This window comes from Melopsittacus undulatus, chromosome 5 (assembly GCF_012275295.1).
Source record: "Melopsittacus undulatus isolate bMelUnd1 chromosome 5, bMelUnd1.mat.Z, whole genome shotgun sequence".
NCBI lineage: Eukaryota > Metazoa > Chordata > Aves > Psittaciformes > Psittaculidae > Melopsittacus > Melopsittacus undulatus.
This window is the reverse complement of record NC_047531.1, coordinates 6,214,189-6,235,650: the sequence shown is the minus strand read 5'-3', so window position 1 is coordinate 6,235,650 and position 21,462 is coordinate 6,214,189. Positions and strand designations below refer to the sequence as shown.

The following is a 21,462-nucleotide window of genomic DNA, read 5'->3' as shown; positions in this document are numbered from 1 at the left end:
CCCAGCACTTGTTTCTACATTACACATTGAACCTGTGCTTCACAGAAGCTTTCCATGGCTTTCCAGTGCCTGCTGCTTTTACTGGGGTAAAGCTTGAAATACAAATCCTACCTGAATGTGTCCATGGTAGAGGATGGTATAAACTGTCACCTTTGAATGCCACTTATTTCCACCCCTACTACAAGTTATACTTCCTGTATACAGCCCTATACAAAATGTGAACCTCTGCATGCAAAAGTAACTAAGGAAATGCACATCTCTGAACTAAACTGTTTGTGTCCCGTCACCTGTTTGCCACCAAGTCTGTACTGGGGAGATGTGCCCCATTGGGTGAGGGTTTCATCCGGAACACTGGTTTGGTTCCAGCTGATAAACCCTGCTGGCCCCAGCACAGTGCTCAGCTGAGGGGCTGCGGTGCCAGCTGAGCAGGAACAGAGGGAACCTCTCTTGTAAAGAGCTCATTCCATTGCCAGACAGATGTGGGGATTCAAATCCTTCCCCTCGAGGTGTGTGAGCAGCACATCAACTGTGGCCCCAATGGAAAACTCCCTTACTGGTACTGGGCAGTCCCAGGTGCTGCTTCTTGGACAATGCCAGGAGACTCCATCCTCCTGTCTTCATTAGACACTATGGGACAAGAGGTGATGGGTTCAAACTGAAACAGGGGAAGTTCAGGCTGGAGAGAAGGAAGCAGCTCTAAGGTCCCTTCCAACCCAAACCATTCCATGGTTCGATGCCTTCACTTCTCAACATGCAGCAGGTCACAGTTTAAAGCTTCTCTGCTTCATGGTGAGGATTTTCTTCTTAACAAAACAATCACAAAAGGACCAGGAGTCAGCAATTCAGGAATAACCATTGTGCTGCACAGCAAGAAAGCTTCAGAACAGTTTCTGTGCAGCTGAAGGAACGTGTGTTATCTTACCCAAACACGCCTGTTGATTCCAGGAATGCTGCAGTGTGCTCGGTTTCTATTGGAATGGAGCTTTGTTTGCAGCCTCCAGGTGCCTGCTGACAGTTTTGCTGTTGGTAAGTCATTTTCTTCATGATTCTTCTATTTTTAACTCTGTTTTGCAGGGATAAAAGACACACACTATCACACTAACATGTTCTTAGTCCTCTATGTGCAATGTCGAGCTTCAAGGGGAAAGAGAAAGAAAGAAAGGAAAGGAAGGAAGAAAGAAAGGAAGAAAGGAAAGCTTTCATTTCATTAGGGACTATAGTGACAGGACAAGGGGTAATGGGTTCAAACTGAAACAGGGGAGGTTTAGATTAGATATAAGGAAGAAATTCTTTACCGTTAGGGTAGTGAGGTACTGGAATGGGTTGCCCAGGGAGGTTGTGAATGCTCCATCCCTGGCAGTGTTCAAGGCCAGGCTGGATGAAGCCTTGGGTGATATGGTTTAGTGTGAGGTGTCCCTGCCTATGGCAGGGGGTTGGAACTGGATGATCTTAAGGTTCTTTCCAACCCTAACTGTTCTATGGTTCTATGAGCATAACCAAAAACATCCCTCCTTTCTCTTATGGGAATATAGCCATAATGATACCGAGATGTCCTGGCCTGACAACTGCCAGAGCTAAAGCACTCATTATTGACCCAGTTGTACCTACAGCAGTGATGTTATGAGGCTGGGTTTATTATACACATAGCTTGCAGAAACCCCCTTTATTCTTTATCAAAAGCCCTGTGTGTGTCAGCAGTGGCTTGTTTGGTAGCCAGGTCCAAGCATCCTTACAGAATACAACCGTGACTGCACAGGCTCCTCCTTGATCTAGTATTTTGAGACACACTTGTCACTGTTGTTGCTTCTTTTCAGCCTCCATAGTTGGTATAATGCAGTCCCTTGCCAGTTGTTTTTGCTGACTGGACACAATGACTAGGATCAGGATTGCTTCTTCTGTGCCAATGTGGCTTGTTAATAAGAATCACACAAACCAGTTTTCCCTGAACAGAAATTGGCTGTTCTTTATTGCAGTGTTCGTTATCCATCCCAAGACCCATTCAAAGGGGGCAGAAAACCCTCAGGCCTTCTTTCTGAGCTACACTACCAAGTCTTCCCCTATTCCCTCTCTGTCTTTTGCTTCTCTCGCTGTCATTGTTGGCTCCTCCTGCTCAGGTACCAGCATTCCTTGGAGGTTTTCCTCAGCACTGAATGTCCTTCTGGCAGGGCTATTTTAATCTCCAATAGCCGATTCCATCACCTGTGGCCTTATAGAGACAGAGAAGGGAGAGGAAAGGAAGACCAGGAGCTGTTGTGGTAAACTTGGCCACTGAAAACAAGACTCAAACCACAGACATGCCTTGGGCAACAACAGATCAAGGCCCTTTCAAATGGCAGAATCCTCTTTATGATTCCTCCTCCACACGGCCTGTGGACAGGGCAACTCACCCTTGTTTTCCTTCAACTTTACTCTGAGTAGAAGAGAGCTGATGTGCTCATCATCAAAGCAAAGCTCAGATCCTCACTGCTCGGAATGCAGTTCCCTCTGGATAGCACATTCTCCTGGATCCCACCCACAGCAGAGAACAGGCACAGGAGAGAAAGGGCTGGTATTTGCTACAGAAACCAAAATACCCATGATAAGTGAAGGTGTTTCCTACACTGTCTTATTGCTTGCTCCTGAAAACATGTCAATTGTTCCGGTTGGAGCAGAGATTCCACTGGATTGAGAGGTCTGCACGGTATTGGTGATAACGGCATGAGCTGGTGAGGCACTCGGACACAGGAGTTTGGACAGGTGAAATGGTGTTTCCATGAACACAATCCCTTTCTACTCAAGGCAAGTAAGTGCCATGGTTTCCATTCTGTTCCAAAACACCCTCCCTGCTCCCCACCAACACCCACACTCGGCTTCGATGTCAGGTGATGACCCAACTGTATTCCCAATATTCCTGGTCTCATTTCTCCATCCAACCTGTGCTCAACATTCCCTTCTGCTAAAAGATAATGATTAGACCTGTATTTTCCCAAGGAATGCCTTTGCTCTTTGCTTTCCCTATTCCTGAGCTCCTCTCAACATCAAGCGGTACCTTTTGCTGTTGCTCGTCCCTGCCATTCAGCCTTCTCCTGACACCTAGTCTATATGCAGTGATGATTATTTTCCTTCAATGGCTTCCTTCTTTCTTTCACTGATACCTTTATTTCTCTCCGTGTATGATATTAATAGGCTCTTATTTTCTTTGTTAGTCTCATCTCTTCTTTCATTCTCATTTATGGGAGTTCTGACCATTCTTCATTAAAACACATTTTACCCAGTCACTGACCCTACTTATTCTATATATATAGACTTACATTTTCATGCTGAAATACTGCCCCTGAGTTGTTCCGTTCCCCTTCAGTACATTCATAGCCAACTACTTCCACACTTCTATCACCAGTATTATGAAAGCTCCTTTAGTGTCCACATGTTCTCACCACCACATCACTTCAGTGCCCAAAGCAGTGGCTGAATCCTTGTCCATGGTTGTAACTCTGTTAGATGGGAATTGGTGTTTGCAGTAAAACAGTTCCTGTGGCTGCCAGGAAGAGTGGGAAGATGGTTGGGTGGTTTTGGAAATCAGATTTACAATGGCTTGAACACTGCCAGGGATGGGGCAGCCACAGCTTCCCTGGGCACCCTGTGCCAGTGCCTCAGCACTCTCACAGGGAAGAACTCCTTCACTATGGCAAAGGAGGATGCAGACGGGACACCCATATCCTATCCTTCTCCGAAGTCTGTTTCCATTAAAGAGGTATTCATAACCATTAATACATTGGTTGTGAAACAGACGTGTCTAAAACAAGACCAAGGGCAACAGAACGAACCTTTCAGCTGCTTCCTCCCTCCCGCCCCTCTACCACCAGCCCTAACCATAGAGCTGAGCTTTAACTGCTGCACAGGGACTACTTGAGCCCACCCCAACCCCATCACGCGTTGTTTGCAGTGCCTGTAGCACAGCACCGCGGCTCTCCAAGGAAGCACAGCTGGGTTTGGAGTGTCCATGTGCTCTATGCCCCATCCCTGGCAGTGTTCAAGGCCAGGTTGGACACAGGGGCTTGGAGCAGCTGCTCCAGTGGAAGGGGTCCCTGCCTGTGGCAGGGGTTGGAGCTGGATGGGCTTTAAGGACCATTCCAACCCAATCCAGGCTGGAATTCCAAAGGCCCCGTCCCAGTCCCACAAGTAGATCCAACCGGACACCCCCCTCTGCTCCAATCCCCCCTCCGGGACACGGCTCCGCTCCCCTCTGACCCGGAAACGCTTTTCCCGCCAGTCAGTCACGGCGAGCCCCGCCCCCTCCGCCCACCCCGGCAGCTGATTGGCAGAGGGGCTGTCCGTCAGGGGCAGGTCTCGCCCCTATACGGCTTTCCCGCCAGCCTCCGCGCCTGCGCGGGGAACCGGGCGTGGCTGCCATGGCAACGCGGCGCTGGGGCTGAGGGGGGGAGGCCGCGATGGCGGCAGGCCTGAGGGGAGAGAAGGGTACGGAGGGGGGTTCGTTGTATTGGGATATGGGGGAAGCTTTCCCATTGTAAGGATGCAGCTGTGGGTGCTGTGGGAGGGAGGGAAGGTCTTGCCTGTGGTACAAAGGGTGTCCCGCAGGGATGGGGCCGGTGGGTGAGGTGGGCCTGGAGCAGCCCTGAGCCCGGGGCTTTGGCAGGGCCTGACGCCGGGTTGAGGTGCAGGGAGTGCTGTTTGTGCTGTCTTGGTTTGTGAGGGGAACATCGAGTTTCCTTGACAGGCTCCAGAGTTCTGGAATCTGAAAGTTAAGAGGGTTGAGCAGCTCTGCTCCGGAGCCAGGCTGAGAGAGCTGGGCTGGGGCAGCCTGGACAAGAGAAGGCTCCTGAAGGGGAGACCCCAGAGCAGCTCCAGTGCCTAAAGGGGCTGCAGGAAAGCTGGAGAGGGGCTTGGGACAAGGGCCTATAGGGACAGGCCAAGGGGAATGGCTTGAACCTGCCCAAGAGAGGGGAGACTGAGCTGAGCTCTTAGGCAGAAGCTGTTCCCTGTGAGGGTGCTGAGGCGCTGGCACAGGGTGCCCAGAGAAGCTGTGGCTGCCCCATCCCTGGCAGTGTTCAAGGCCAGGTTGGACACAGGGGCTTGGAGCAGCTGCTCCAGTGGAAGGGGTCCCTGCCCATGGCAGGGGCTGGAGCTGGGGGAGCTTCAAGGCCCCTTCTAACCCAAACCATTCCCTGATGCTGTGGTTTCACAGCTGATATGATGTGGCACACCTTGACCTGTTGTTGTAAGGACCAGCTTTAAGTACGTTTTTTTATCCCTTTTTCAAGTTTAAGAAGAATGACACCAGTGCTTTGTACAGGATGTAACCTGCTGCATCATTATATGTTGCAGGGTCCATCTGCAGAGCTTGATGCGGAGTCCCACCATTCAGTAAAGACTTAGCCATGGTAATGCAGGTTTGATTCTTCTGAAGAGTATTGATACTGCTGTTTAAGGAAATGGAAATTAACATCCAAAAGGTTCCCTGCCAGGGCTGCAGGGCATAAACTGACCTGCCCAGATTCACTTTTGCGTGCAAATATGCACTGAGTGAGTAGCTTTTCCTGTTCTCGGTTACAGGCTGTAAAATGTAACACAAATCCCATAAAGCCTCAAATCCTAATGCTTATGTGGGAATGAAGGTGCTGCACACACATGGCTTTCCCAGTACATTTGAAGGGTGTTCAGATGTCACACTGGGCTATAGTTTAAAACTCATAAGAGATCAGAGTGAGAAGTCTGGTATGTGTGACAACCATCTCTATACACTGAAAAGGAACCACACTCTATTCAGCATCACACATCCTCTGGCTGCCTCATAAATCCTTAAGGAATACTGGGATTCCTTAAGGAATTGGAATTCCTTAAGGAGCTGTAGCGCCAAGTTGGCTCTGGCACCTCTGAAGGGCATGAACACTCACAAGGTGTTATTTCTGACAGGCTGTGTGTTGGCTTCCTATGTTTCTCGAACCCCTGCTCTTAGGTTGTTGCTCCCATGTGTGAGCTGACTGCAGGTTACAGCTTACAGATGCTACATCCCATGAGAGATGGCACAGGGAAGACAAGGGAGTTGCTGGCAGTGCTGGAAAGTGTTTCAAGCCTGGAGGTTGGAGGTACCTGCTGCAGAGGGGCAGCAGGAGCAGTGAGGCTGCTGTAGGCAGAAGGCTTTCCCTGCTCCTCAGTGCAGACTTGGACAGTTTGTCCTTACCTGTAAGCACCTTTATTCTTTGGAAAGATGAGCTACAACCAGCTTGTGAGCAGGAGCCTCCCTGTGCTCACAGAATCTACCAGAGGCCCTGCTGGACGCACATGAACAGGGAGCATGATTCAGGTGACTGGCTGAACCATCTGACATAAGCATCTACTCTATGGAGTGTGCACATTCCAGCACATGGAGTAGTCAACACATTCTATCCAGTTGAGGTCTGCAAAAAAGGCTTGTCACCTTCTCCAATGTATATCTGGTTCAGGTGGTCTGCAGGCTGCAGGGGTGAAGGTTTGGGAACAGTCTGCCTTCTGCTGCAGCTCACACTCTGTTTTCTGTCTTCATTTTTCCTCCTGTGGATAGTGCTCCTATGTGTTTTATATGGAAATCTTGACTTTGTTTCTTTATCTGTACATACGACTTCACATTGTGGTCCTGGCTGACTCTGGAGGTTGTACCCTGACTGTTCTCATAGCTCAGAGCACAAATGTTTGTCTCTTTGCGCTCTCTTGAGCTGTAAGGGACTTGTTAAAACTGATCCCATGAAAAATGCCATGTATATGGCTTTCTCCTAGTTCATGCCCAGCTGTTAGTTACCTGTGGCCTTTCTGCCTGTGTCTGTGCTAATTCTTCCTAATGAAGTGCTTGGATCTGTTTAATTACAGTGTGCAAACAAGGCAAGTAACAGCAGTAGTTGGGCAGATGCATTGAGTGACTTGGTGCGTATTGAAAGTGCTTTTGACATTGGACCAGAGATCAAATACTTCCAGTCACTTACAGTGTGTAAATACTCCTGTTCAGCCTTTTCTGTGGGCTGTGGCTCCATCCTCAACATTCCTGGGATGCTGCCTACCTCCTGGCTCCGTGTTGCCATTGCCATCACCATCACAGCAGCAATGGCAGATCCCTTTGGGTCCCTCACCCTGCTTTCTGTTGCTCAGTACCTGCAGCAGCATCTTCCACATAGGCACACTCTGGGCTTGGTGTGAGGAGTGTCCAGGATGGATGAGAGAACAATCCAGGGAGTGAATCTGGCTCTGGCAAATCCCTATTGGAAGCAAGAGGCTGGACATTCAGGCACCAGCACTAATCACCTGGAGTTAACAGGAGCATTCTTTTGCCCTGCTTTAGGGCTTTGGTGAGTCTTGGCAACACCTTCCTACCCAGAGAGTGGCAGAGCTGCTCTGTCTATTTGTGGTACTGCTAATGGCACAGAGCCTTGGAAAGGCCACAGCTGTGGAAAGGAGACCTGCTTTTCTGGTTTATGATCCAGGGCCACAAGTAGACACGTAGCAGGGGATGAACATCGGCTTAGTTTGCATCAGGATTTTATCTTAATGCATTAATTACAAAAGCTATTGGGAAGAATGGATGATTTTCATTGTGCAAAAGGCTTTTTTTTAGCCAGAGAGAAGCACAAGGGAACGCTCATTAGCTCTGTCTGATGCCTTTAAACATTATTACAGCCTACAGAGCAAATATGGATTTGGTGAAAGTGTATTAATACTTGGGAACCTGTGTATAAAATCACCACAAAGTACAGGAGTCTGGGGTGAGGGGCTCTGAGCTATTACTGTGAGTTAGGACTCCCATGCAATGGGAACAGTTGTTCCAGGATGAGTTGGGATCCTCTACTGAGCAGTGAGACAAGAAAGATGTGGATTAATAGAGTCTTTCTGTGCCCATTTTCTCTCTGCAGGCAGGTAAACGCAGCAAACCCAAGCGTGGCAAAGGTAAAGGCACCAGTAAGAAAGAGAAGAAGGTGGTGAAGGAAGCGGATATCCTCAGCCCAGATGCCATGCTCAACGCTTACTATGTCTGCCACAATGCTGCTGCCTGCCTGGAGTTACGGGGCTTTCCCTGGCCTGGCTCCCCCAAAAAGAAGAAGAAAAAGAAATAACTGGCTGGAAGGTGAAGGACTTGGAGAAAACCAAACTCCCCTGGGAAGAAGAGGCATTTTTGTGGATTAGACTCTGGTAATGAGCTCATATTTGGCCTGTTGTGTCCATACAAAGACACTCTTATTATAGCTCCAGCCCAGAGTGACAAATGGTGAGTGACGCAGTGCTGGGGCCTTTTCAGCTGTGGCTCTTCACTCTCTGGTTCTGCGTGGAATAAAACTTGCTCCTCTGTAGTCTGAAGGGTTTGTAGTGAGGTTTGCTTTACTCACACTTGTTGCTCTTTTATGGGTGGGATATACTTCCCAACAGTGTTGGTGGAAAACTGAGCTCAGAAAATGGATACCACAGACTGATTTCTAGAACATCACTGTATCTGTCAGTCACCTGGCACTCCATCTCTGGGTCAGCAAAGAGCCATGAGATGCCATCTATGTGGTTCACCTCATTCTGAGAGAAATGGCTACATTTGGTCTGATAAGCTGTACCTGAAGCTCTAGTAAATTACCACCAGCTCTCCTTTGGCTGTGGTTAAAATCTGGAGATCTAGCTTAGATGTTGCCAGTGATGCTGTTGCACACAGTCAGAGGTGATGATGAATTTCCACACCCTTAGAGCAGTGGGTCGTAGCCCAAAAACCCTGGTTGGAGACCACAGGCTTTGTGTTGCACTTGGGAATTGTTTCACTCCATTTCCTCCATGTGTGTTTAACACAGCCTTTGGTCAGTTGTGAATCAGTATGGCAAGTGAGGTTGTACATCCCTCCCAGAGTCTTACACCAATTGGAAGGATGTAGTGGAGTGACTGGGAAGGGTAAGGATGTGTCCTGAACTGATGCGGGCTGTGGAGAGATAGGAAGAATTACAAAAGGGTTGTAATATTGGAGGAATAGTTGGGAAAAGAGAATCTGCAATAGGCTAGAGCTGCTATAAGGAGAGGTGTCCCAGTTCTCTTGGATACCTGAGGGACTGTGAGTATGCAAGACTGCTCTCCACATCAAGCAGCACTTTGATGTGCATGGAAGTATCACAGCAAGATTTCAGCTGCTTTCTCAGGGCTGAACATCTGTGGTGGCAACCTGGCAGGGCAGCGAGCTGGCTTTCGAAGCCATTTCTGCTTGACTCACCTGCAGAAAGAAGTTCAGCACCTTTCCAGCTTCCAGGTAACTCTTATGGATAATGGAATAGTCAATTATTACATGATTGATCTAAACTGATAAAGGCCTTCTTCTGTATCTCAAGCTTAATTAAAATGTGCCCTCCATGAAGAGGTGTAGACAAGGTAAAATCATAGTTTTGTGTCCCTGCTTGTAGGCCAACCAACATCATTATGTACTGCACTACTCCACTCATCTCATAGGATCCCAGTCTGGTCTGGATTGGGAGGGACCTTAAAGCTCCTCCAGCTCCAACCCCTGTCACAGGCAGGGACCCCTTCCACTGGAGCAGCTGCTCCAAGCCCCTGTGTCCAACCTGGCCTTGAGCACTGCCAGGGATGGGGCAGCCACAGCTTCTCTGGGCACCCTGTGCCAGCGCCTCAGCACCCTCACAGAGAAGAAATTCTCATATCTAACCCAAATCTCCTGTTTCAGTTTGAACCCATCACCCCTTGTGCTATGCCTACAATCCCTGATGAAGAGCCCCTCTCCAGCATCCTTGTAGCCCCCTTCAGACACTGGAAGCTGCTCTGAGGTCTCCACACAGCTTCTCCAGGCTCAACAGCCCCAGTGTTCTCAGCCTGTTTTCATGAGGGAGGTGCTCCAGCCTCAGGGCGTCTTCATCCTACCTGTCAAAGAAGTCATGAAGGGTATCCCATTTCCTTCCTAACTACTCTGCAGTTGACATGTTCTGCTGAATCAGAGATGTGGTTTGCAGTACCAGTTTGTCAATGTTGCGTGTCAACGTGTCATCCTTGGCATTTACTCCTGTTCTTGGTTCCCCATCACCCACCAGGAAGTCTCTGGTCACAGCAGACTTGCAGCTATTTCCTCTAAGTATCAGTGTTCTAAATGAAGAGATCTCTTGCAACCATCTTGAGCTAAATGTTTAAGGGTAAATTTACCAAAGAACCATTTCATTTTTGTATGATTATTTACCACACAGAGCTTTAAGGCACTATTTCTGAGCACTGAGGTAGGATCTGCTCAGCATCATGGGGCAGCTCCCACCATCCCTGTCAGTGTGGGGCCCAGGGACAGTTTTGCAGGAGAAGTTGAAGATGAAGAACCCACTTTAACAGCAATTGCAGCAGAGCAAGTGTCTGGGGAAGTAACTTCCTTCTGGGCAACCTATTTCTCTTCGCCAGGGACCGTAGCTGTTCCCTGTGAGGGTGCTGAGGCGCTGGCACAGGGTGCCCAGAGAAGCTGTGGCTGCCCCATCCCTGGCAGTGTTCAAGGCCAGGTTGGACACAGGGACTTGGAGCAGCTGCTCCAGTGGAAGGTGTCCCTGCCTGTGGCAGGGGTTGGAGCTGGAGGAGCTTTAAGGTCCCTTCCAGCACAAATCATTTCATGATTCTATCTATGGCTTATTTGATCTTTCTTGGTCTGAAAAAAAGGTCTGCAGAATAAATCTGCCCCCAAACCCTTATCTGATCGGATGGATGCACAACCACAGTACATACATGAAGGGGGCCTATATGGATGCTGGGGAGGGATTCTTCATTAGGGACTGTAGTGATAGGACAAGGGTGATGGGTTCAAACTTAAACAGGGGAAGTTCAGGTTGGATATAAGGAAGAAATTCTTTACTGTAAGGGTGGTGATGTACTGGAATGGGTTGCCCAGGGAGGTTGTGAATGCTCCATCCCTGGTGGTGTTCAAGGCCAGGTTGGACAGAGCCTTGGGTGATATGGTTTAGTGTGAGGTGTATCTGCCCATGGCAGGGGGGTTGGAACTGGATGATCTTAAGGTCCTTTCCAACCCTAACTATTCTATGATTCTGTGATGCAGCACTTGGCATGTTGGATACAGAGTAGGAGCTACTTGGATTGCCCATTCCATAGCAGGAATGATCTGACTCCCTTCTTGCTTACACAAAATGTTATTATCTGTGATAGCTTCTGTGGCTTTCTTTTCATGGCAGGTCAAGATAGGCTGACCAACCTTCTTGAAAGCATGATGTGCTTATGTGTGCAGGGAATTTGTATTCTGTGACATTGGCTTTTGATGATGCTGGGAGTTTCCCATCTGAGATTTAACGCCTCCTTCACTAGATATGGTTGTGGAGGAGCAAGGGGAGATGCTTTGTATGGATAAGATGGATTTTTTTACATTGTAAAACTGTTGATAATTCCTATTTCATGCCTGCAGAGTTTGATTGGGATGTAAGCAGGTTTTATCAAGCCCCCAGGACAGCAGGAGTGAAGGCTGCATCACGAGGGATGCAGGTGAATGATGTCATGTGCCTAGTTTTCTTAATCTGACCTCTCAGGGGAAAGTGAATTCTCTTGCAACATGAGTTGCTCCATAGGAGAGCTTCCTAAGGAGAGTTGTGGTTGGTTTACAGCTTCTGACATGGCTTGCAATCTGCTACTGGCAACAATCCAGTGCTTGAAGAAATGAAAGGAAGAAAATGCCAACCAACCCTTATGAAATCGCTGCTTCTTCTATTACTACTGATAGTAGTGTCTCCTCGAGTGCTCTGTTTTGTAACCTCACCTTATACTTCAGCTCTTCAAGGTAAGTAATGCTCTACTTATTGTTTAAAGCTGAAGCTTCCACTAGTGATATACCCCATCTTGTGCTGGGGTATATCAGAGCTTTCTAAGCACGAGGCTCTTTGTCTCACTCCAGTAGTAACCACTGAGCTTGCTATGGGGTCCAACTCCTCTCAAATGGTGTTCTTGAAAGCAGGAGTCCTTCTGTCACCCATTGTGTTGGGTCCTGGGGTACTTCATCTAGGAAGCCTGGCACCTGACAAAATAGAGACAATATTCTAGGAGCACCTGATAATGATAGCTCACCCTTTGGGAACTGTCCAAGGAGTAGGTCTGTGTTCTTAGAAATGCTTCTATTGATTCCTCATCCTTTCCCATTGTCTTTATGTATGCAGCTTGCATAACTTGTGTTGGCATCACCAGAAAGTGAGATAGCAGAACAGGAAACATTCCAGGCTCTTACACTGCAGCTGATACTTTGCTTTTCTTGCTTAGAACCACAGTTAGGGTCTGCTGCAGCGCTTTGACACATCTTAAACCCTTCACAACCTGGCATTGCAGGCTTACTTGGAAGAGGAGATCAAAGGAGCTTTAATAGTTTGTGGGATTTCATCTGGGGACTTCTGGTGAGCTTCTCTTGTCATGTCCCACGGTCATTCAGCTCTCAGGTAGCTCTAGGACCGTTCCCACACCAACAGTGGCAGATCCTGAGCTCACCAGCAGCCATAACCCACAGTTCGTTGCTGTCTTTACAATGAACATTCATGAAGTGAGAGTTATGTCTCCTTTCTCCTAAAACTTCTTCCTTTCAGCTCTTCAGGGTAAGAAATGCACTATTCCAGCCTTTCATTCCTATGCTATAGTTTTTAAACCTGTTATTCTTGTTGCTTTCCTCTGTGCTTCAGCAATGCTGCTGCCTCATCAGCACAAGTGACAATTCACACCTCCAATGTGCAGGTTTTCTCCTCACATGTTGCTACATGAGAGTCATAAAACTGAGACTTATGGGATTAATCTCTCCTAAATCTAAAGCCTGCATCAATGCGTGGACTAGTCCTTTAGATTCACATAGTGAGAGCAGTGCAGGATGTGATCCCTCACATTTAATGTATGCAGAGTCTTAAAGCCTGGGTGTGTTGGTTTAGGTACAGAAACACTGAGTGAGATCTATCCCACTCTCTATAAGTTCATACTGAAAAAGCAAGTTCAGATTTAGTGTGGATACAGAAATGTGATTAGTTCAGGGAAACCAGTATGGCCATGGCCTGGGATCCTGAGGAATTTGGGCTGAAGGCCATAAAAATGGGTATGAGACTTCTGTGACCCTGGTGCCTTGGATGCTGAGGGTAAAACTGTGGGGGTATTCTCTCTGTCTGATCTGTTCAAGGAAACCAGCCAGCCTGGGCATCCTTGCAGAGAGAACACAAACAGCTCCTGCCTTGAGCACGGCGCGGAGGAGCAGAGTTACACAGCTCCTCGGAGAGGAAGCGCTGTCGTCTCGAGCTTATCGCTCCTGCACAGTTGTAAACTCAGCCCTCCTCACTCTTGCTAATAATAGCCTAGTGTAATTGTGTGCAGGCAGCCAGACCAGCCAGGGGAAAACAGCCTCTTTAGCCAAAACTCGTTGAGTAACGAAGAAAAGCAAAGCACAAATATCCAACTTCAGTCACTGCTTGGAGTTTATATCCCTAAGGAAAGCAGATTGGACATGAAGAAGGACTTGCAGTGGGGGGATTTGCAGCCCTTTGCAGAAGTCATTGCAGCAGCATGTTCTTTGGAAGCAGTGCATTAGGAAGACAGCAGCTCTGAGGAGGTGTTATACTGGGGCTGCTCACCAGAGCAGTGCTGGCCTCAGCCACCCTCTCCAGCTCTGTCCCACAAGTGAGGACTTGGGATCATCAGGTGCTTCAGCAGCAGCACAGTGCTGGGACAGGACAAGCCTAAGCATCAAGGCCAGGTTGGACAGAGCCTTAGGTGACATGGTCTACTGTGAAGTGTCCCTATCCATGGCAGGGGATTGGAACTGGATGATCTTAAGGTCCTTTTCAACCCAAATCAGTCTAGGATTCTATGGAAATGAGATACTTGAGTCAGGCTGCCCCTGTCTTAAGAACCCATTAAGTCTTCACCAGTGTGCTTGAAAATAAGCTGCAGACAAAATGTGAGAAGAAAGCCTCCCTGCCAACAAGTTCCCAGCTCATTTCTTCATCTTTTACAGTCTCATCTTTGCCTCCCATTATCTATTTTTGCTGTAAAATCTACTGCAGTTTGGTGCTTAGTTGCAAGGAACATTGCGATGGGCACTGAAAAGCTATACATAATAGCTTAAGTGGGCTCTTATGTGCTATTCCCTCTCAGTAGTTGTTACTATTACACAGAGATAAGAGAATGGCACTCATCCAGCACTGCTGCCTCTTACTTTTAAATACTCTGGGTACTGGCAGAATAGAAACAATCACTAGTTGTGAGAAGCAGTGAAGAAGTTGGCTGCTGTGGGGCAAGCCCAAAACCCACACTGCTTTGGTTACTGGTTGCTGCAGACAGAAACCACAAGTGAAGCTGCTGTCTCCAAGACACGTCATATGTCACTTGTGTTGTTGCACATTCAGACCCCATTTTGTTGTATAATCAAATGCCAAAACAAGGGTCTTGGGCCCAATATTTGGTATCTTCTAGATCTTCACAGCATGCAACCCTTCTCTCTGCTGATGAGAGAATTGAGGTTTCCAGAGACCACGACATGGATTCCCTTTCTGCTGTAACTCTCCCTGCTCCCAAGGGAGGCTTAAGGCTGTCTCAGAGCCTTGCTGCTCTGCGTGAGTATCCAAAACAGAACTCCAAAAATAGGAAGCAGGGCTCTAAAATTGTTTACTGTTGACCAAGAAAATGAATCTTGATGTTAACTATTGAACCAGGGCCTACAAGAGACCTGGAGAGGTCCTTTGCACAAGGGCCAGTAGGAACAGGCCAAGGGGAATGGCTTTAACCTGCCCGAGGGGAGACTGAGCTGAGCTCTTAGGCAGAAGCTCTTCCCTGTGAAAAGTGAATCAGTCACTTTCCTATGGGCTTAAGACAGGAATAAAAACTCTGTATGGAAGATGACCACTTTTTCTTCCTGATGATATGATGCCAAGAGCCTGAGATCCCGCCTCTTCCAAGCCCAGGCAGCCACCAAGCACCACCAGGCAGCAGAGGTTTTAACTCTGAGGCAGCTAGGACATTTTGTGGCCTGCCAGGAGTACCTCTGCTGAATGAACACATGCAGCTCCAGCATGGCAGGGATCAGCCTTCCCATCTAAACCCAGAAGGTAACAGACCCTTGTTTGTTGTGGTGTTTGCTAGATGAGCAGGAGTTGGTATGTTCAGAAGTCCTAAAGCTTCTCTGAGACACTTTTTGGACACTCTCCCTCCTGCCCACATTGGCTTAGGTGATAGAAGCAATGTGTTGGATTGATTTGCTCTCTGAGATGTGCTAAACACAGCATCAAGTGGCACATCCACTTAGGAATACATAACCTGTTTGTGGTCCCTACAAGTCAAGAGTACCTTTTCCCACTTGCAAACTTCCTGGTTGTAATGCAGCCACGGTCCCACAGGAGAAAAGCCTTCACTGGAGCCAGGGCTTTTCTTTGTGCATGAATCCTACTATGGCACCCCAAACCCCACAGAATCTGTTGCCCAAGCCTGGTGGCACTTTCAGGCCAGACCCGTCTGAGGCTGTTGGTCAAAGCTCAGAAGCCATTTACACTGCTGGTAATAAGTCCCCCATGTCAGCAAGCAGCACCAGCTAATTGACTCAGGCACTCCCATTCCCCTTCTGCTCTCCTGGGGATCATTTCCTAGGCAATCCTTCCTTGTTACTCATCTGTTTTCTTGTTCTGTCCCAGAAGTCACCAACCAAAGACAAGGTGAGCTGCTAATACACCTGTACCAGGTCTTCTGACCTCTCCCCCATGGCCTCAACAGCACCTGAGCCAACACATCCAGCAGGTAACTTGACAGCATTGTCCTCACATTATCCCTTCCGCATTTTATCTTTCCAGACCCAGAATGTGGAAGGGTAAAACCTTCTGTGTCTGCTCCAGCACCAGAGCTCCCTTTCCTCACATTCCTACGTTGTTCCTCCCCAGTCTTTCCCTGAATGCTGAGTATGACATGTGCTAACTAGTGCCTGGCATTCCCATGGGTGTACAAGCCAGGCTCCCTTCCCTTCTCCTGGCCAAAGGTACATTTGTACTTGCAATTAGTCTCTTCCCAAACCTTTTGACATAGGATCATGGGGCACAGCGCCATCAAGGTGAACATGAGAACGTGCAAGACAAGTGCTGATGCTGGTTTTTAAAGAAAGTTGGTTTGTTCATACTGAGAAATGCTGCCTCTCGGGACCCTTCTGGTACATCCCAAATGTCCATGCTGTTCCCTAGAGAGAGGCTTTGTGCCTGTGTGTGCTCTTCTCTGCACATAACTAAGAGCACTTTGAGAGGGGTGTTAAAAGAACATTGTGCCAGTCCCAGCCCCCTCAACAGCCACTGACTCATAAACGTGCACTTTGGCAAGTCCCTGATTTGATCTGCCCATTCCAAACCCCTTAGCAACATGTGGCCTTGGAAATACACACCTGGATGGGACCCCGAGATGTCATGTCATACATCCTTCTCCCTGAGGCAGGAGCAACTCTACCTGCAGCATTCCTGAGAGGTATTCTGTCTAACCTGTTCTTTAAACCTCCAACCCCAGAGCTGTGGAGGCTCTGGGGGAGAATCCAGAGTGTTCCAAAGCTCTTCCAGTATTATCACATCCTACCATTATGAAATGATCTTGGTGGCTCCTTTATCTTCCTGTGATGTACCAGGAAGTGACCTTCCATCTGCATTGATTCTGGGTCACTGTGGGGTGGTTACACCAGGGCTGTTGCGTGGCACAGTCCCAGATCCCAGTGCTCGTGGCCCTGCTCCAAACCTACTGATTACCACAAGGAATTCCATTGCTGTTACAGTCCATATCAGCTGCCTCCACATGTCTGCCTGCCTTGGCAGTCCCTGCCCCATCTTCAAGGAGCACCAGCCCAGCCAAAACACCTTCCTGGCTCTCCAGCAAGAGTTATGTGGTGGAAGTCATCATCTGGCCTGGATCCACATTTCATACCTATGGGAGGCCAGTGGCAGAAATCCAGAGCACCCAAAACTCAGTTTGATTGAGCCTATGGGCTAAGAGACCATTCACACAAGAAGCAGAGGTGTTATTTTACCCACAAGGTGCATGTGGTACCAAAGATCCCACCCCAAAATGCAGGGGCACTGCTGAAGCAACAACTGAGTGTGACTGTAGAGTGGACAGTCGATCCCGAGCTGAACTGATACACATGCCAATGGCTCAGATGGCTCTGCAGATGAGGCACACCAGTTAGTGTGTGTCTTCCACACCACGCTTCCCATATTCCTGCATCTTCACATGGATATAGTAGGATCATCGCTTCCTGCCCTAAGAATTTATATACTACTGCTTTATTCTATTTGTAAATGGAAAAAATTGATGGCCATCACATGAAGCTATTTCTATATTCTCTGTATTTGCCTGTGAGTAACTCTGTAGAGTGTCCCGAGCTGACCATGCAGGACACATCCCCTTCTACAGGGCCTGGAGCTGCCTGCTTCAAGGGAACTTGTAAAACCCCAGTAGTGGATCTTAGTGTAACGACAACTTAGCACTTTCAGTACACTGACATACTCATGGAAGAGGTTTTTACTAGGCACAGATGGTCCTGAAATGAAACAAATTACATGCATTTTAGAGCAACCAAAATAAAACTATGATCAATATGAAAGTGCAGCGGATTTCTGATGTGCCAAATCTGTAGCAGAAAATGCATAATAAACATTTAAGATCCTTAATGAAGGAATATTACTGAAAACATTTTGCTTTCCAGGCTGCTCTTAACCAGCTTCTGTTGCCTCTTCTGTTAGTACCTGTCCTCATTCTATTTTCCATGTCATCCATTGGGTGTGGGGAAAACATCTTCGGTTTGACAGCTTCAGACGTCAAGTCCCATCTTAAGGCTCCCTCCTACAAAACACAGATTTATACCCATGTTTTATCATATCCCTCTGCATGTGAAATCCTTCTTTACATTTCAGGTTCCAACTGAGCCCCCAGACTGCTTGGGGACAGCAGCTGCCTTTAAGGGGGCTCTTCATCAGGGGCTGCAGTGACAGGAAAGGGGTGATGGGTTCAAACTGAAACAGGGGAAGCTCAGGTTGGAGATAAGGCAGAAGCTGTTCCCTGTGAGGGTGCTGAGGCACTGGCACAGGGTGCCCAGAGAAGCTGTGGCTGCCCCATCCCTGGCAGTGTTCAAGGCCAGGTTGGACACAGGGGCTTGGAGCAGCTGCTCCAGTGGAAGGGGTCCCTGCCTGTGGCAGGGGCTGGAGCTGGAGGAGCTTTAAGGTCCCTTCCAACCCAAACCAGGCTGGGATTCTCTGAACACCTACTCCCAACACAAGGCTGTGACCCCAACAGATGTCTCTAAGCCCTGATCTGATAATACAAGAAACCTTTAGCTTCTGTACACTGGCAGAGTAACTAGTGGGGCTGAAGATGAGTTTGGTTCATTGCCACGCAGAGGGCAGCCATGGAAGACACAGCTGTGTGGAGCCTGCCTGTGCCCAGGGCAGAAAACAGGCGGTCAGTTGCTTTAAGACGGCTTTATCTGTGTCTGGTGAAGAGCAGCAGGGCCACCCTTCCCCCTGGCATGAGCCCAAGCTGCGTCTGAGGCACTCCAGCAGCACAGGAGCCCCAGCTGCTTCCCTCTGGCAGCCCTATGCTTTACAGCTCCAAACAGATGGCCTCTCGCACAGCCGCCACCTCCCGATGTCTTCTTTTAGGCTCTCTTTATTTTAACCCCACATTAGAATCATAGAATGGTTTGGGTTGGAAATGACCTTAAGATCATCCAGTTCCAACCACTGCCATGGGCAGGGACACCTCACACTAAACCGTATCACCCTCTCCTGCCCCAGACCCCCCATGGCGCTGTGCGGGCCGGTAAACCAGTGCCACGCTGCAGAATGGGATGGTTTAAACGGGGTTTTCCCCCACTTTATGTCTCCCATAGCCCAGGCCGGCCCCGCCGCCCTCAGCGCTCTCCCGCTGCTGAGCTGAGGGGGAAGAAAGGCCGCAGGCTCCTCAAGATGGCGCCCGCACCCCCTCATGCCCCCACAGCCCTCCGGCCGTGATGGGGCCGGAGGCAGGGTACAAGCTGACTGTTTATCACAAGGATCACACAGTATTGCCATGATTCAAGCCATGATCCAACCGCATCTGTGCCCGCTTGCGGTTACATCCACGGCACCGGGCAGGTCTGATCCTTCTGATCAACACCCACTTCCAACACCTCCAAGCCCCACTCAGGGACCGGTCGCTCCCATCTCCCTGCTCTGGTTCCTCCTTCCCACACTCTATGACAGCTTCCATACACCCCAACCCCGGCTCCGCGGACAGGAGCACCCCGACCTCCCCAGCATGGCGCCGGCGGCCGCTCCCCGCCACCACGACCGCCGCCTCGACGGCCCGGTGCGGCCCTCGCCCTCCTCATGATGGCGGCGGCGCCGGCCTATGACGCCACACGTCGTCGTCCTTCTCCTCCTCCTCCTCCTCCTCCTCCTCCCCTCCCGCTCTCTCCCTCTCCCCCCCGGCCTCCTCCCGCCGCCGCCGGTCTCCGCCGGTCTCCGCCTCTCCCGTTCGCCATTGCGGCGGCTCAGGGCGAGCCGCGGCCCCGCTCCGCTCCCCGCCCGGCCTCGGCCCGCCGCCCGGCTCCACGGCGCAGGCCCGCTGCAGCGCAGCCGCTCTGAGGTGAGTGTCCTACCGCGCAATCTCCCAGCTCCTCCAGCCCGGCGCAGCCGCAGCAACGCGGGGGCCCCCGCCGGCCGCCCAGGCACCCCCGGCTGGCGCCCGCGCCTCCCCGCCGCGGGGCCGCCTAGGCCGCGCTAGGCCCCGCTAGGCCGTGCGGACGGGAGCGGAGGGGAGCGGGGCCAGGGCCGCTCCCGCTCGGCCGCCGGAGCGATGGAAGCGGGGCCTGGCGGGGGCAGCACCCGGGGGGCACCGAGCGGCTTCCCACGGCGGGGCAGCGGGACGGGAAGCGGAGGGACGGGAAGGGAAGGGCCCACGCGTCGGGCCGGGCCGGGCCGGGTGTTGCGGGCTGCGGGAGGAGGCTGCTCCGGCCCCGCTGTGAGCCCGTCCCGCTCCTGGGAGGGGGCTTGGGCCGCGGCTGCGGCCATTTGCGGTACTTCGCTTTTTCGTTCCTCTCCCGTTTGTTTTCTTCCCTCCTTTTATCCCTCCCTTCCCCCCTCCCCAACCTCTCCTTTATTATTTGGATTTCCCTGTTTTCTGAGTGCAAACGGCTGCCGTGTGGCCGGCGGTGCCCTCCGGAATAGGAGTTGTGGAGCAGGGCAGCGAGCTGAGACGCTGTTACCCGCACAAGCAGAGTGGTCTTTTTCCTCTCCAAGATACCCCCCAAAAGGGGTATGAATTGTATCTCTTTGTTCCTGGGTTATACAACATCTGGCTCTGGAGAGAACCTGGTTCACGGCTTAGTGTAAATAGTAATTACAGGGCAGAAGTATTCGGCTCTAAAGCCTTCATAGGTGTGGGGTTACTCGGACTTGGCTTTCTTGCAGCTACAGATAGTTTCTGTAGTGTGAGGAGGTGTTTTCTGTGCACAGCTCCAGGATTTGGATTTCCGTTCTCAATTTTTCCTCCTCCATTGGAATTATCTTCATTATTTCCAGAATTGAGGATTTTTATCATAGGAAGAGCCCTGCTGTTGTGGTTTGTGTCTCCAGTGCGTTGGCCTTGCTGCTGTCCGGGCATGGTTTTAGACCCGCTTCCCATGTAGTGGGCATGGTGAGAGTGTTCTCAGTGTCGTGGTGGCTGTGTGTGGTCATGCTTTTGGGGTTTCATTCAAGACATCATGGCAACCTGAGTTCATCCTTCAGTGGCATCGCCTCATCTTCTGGTTCATCTGCATCACAGTTGCTTATCTTTAAAACCTGTTACATTGAACTTTTAATGGCCTAATATTGAGGAAATATATGAGAAACTGCTTATTTTTAATGTTATATTTTCCTGATCATGATAAAACTGGGGAGCAACCGTTTTTGTATATTGAAGGTGAAAGAAAGTATGAGGGTGCTAACTTTGGAAAGGTCAGGGTTATGTTAACTCTTGTTTCAGGGTTTTGGTCTTGTCCATCATGGATAAGTGTCGTAGTGTAGCCTTTAATTAAATAATCACATATGCTTATGTAATGTTCTACATGTGTTTACTCTTTTATAGAGTGCTGCAGTTGGGCTTTACTGTATGTTATTGTATTACAGATGTTTTTCAGAAGTCTCACATCATTAATGTACAGGCTTTACAATGAGGTGGGGGCTCCTACACACAGAGTGAGATGGGGAACGCTCTGCCTTGTCCAGTACGTGTTTTGTGCAGTCCCTACAACTCCATGTACTGTAGTAGCATCTGTGCCTTGCGAAGTGTGGGGCCTGGTGTACGTTCACATTGTGTAGGTGGAATGGAGCACGGGTCTTGTAAAGTGGTGTTGGTTGGCAGCCTGGATAGAGCCCGTGTTGGAGGGTGTGTGTAGGCACTATGATTTTTGGCATGGAGCCTTCCAGTTCAATCAAAGCCTTTCTGTGGACTCTGTTACCTTGTGGTGTTAACATCATCCATGGGTGCTCCTTT

At 49.6% G+C, this 21,462-nt stretch overlaps 2 protein-coding genes across 4 annotated transcripts in view; both read left to right on the top strand.

Annotated features, from left to right (window-relative positions):
• Positions 1 to 4,412: 4,412 nt before the first annotated feature.
• On the top strand, positions 4,413 to 8,316 carry SMKR1 (small lysine rich protein 1). The gene is made up of 3 exons (XM_034063209.1): positions 4,413 to 4,455; positions 5,323 to 5,378; positions 7,875 to 8,316. Exons 2-3 carry the CDS (start codon positions 5,376 to 5,378, stop codon positions 8,073 to 8,075), a joined length of 204 nt encoding a protein of 67 aa, XP_033919100.1. The 5' UTR covers positions 4,413 to 4,455; positions 5,323 to 5,375; the 3' UTR covers positions 8,076 to 8,316.
• Positions 8,317 to 19,432: 11,116 nt separating this feature from the next.
• NRF1 (nuclear respiratory factor 1) overlaps positions 19,433 to 21,462 on the top strand; it is a 67,549-nt gene continuing 65,519 nt past the window's right edge. For 2 of the 3 annotated variants that reach the window (XM_034063095.1, XM_034063091.1), the window contains exon 1: positions 19,433 to 19,572. The gene's annotated coding sequence lies outside the window, so the exon portion shown is untranslated. The remainder of the gene's footprint in view (positions 19,573 to 21,462) is intronic. The other variant, XM_034063093.1, reaches the window with a different exon arrangement.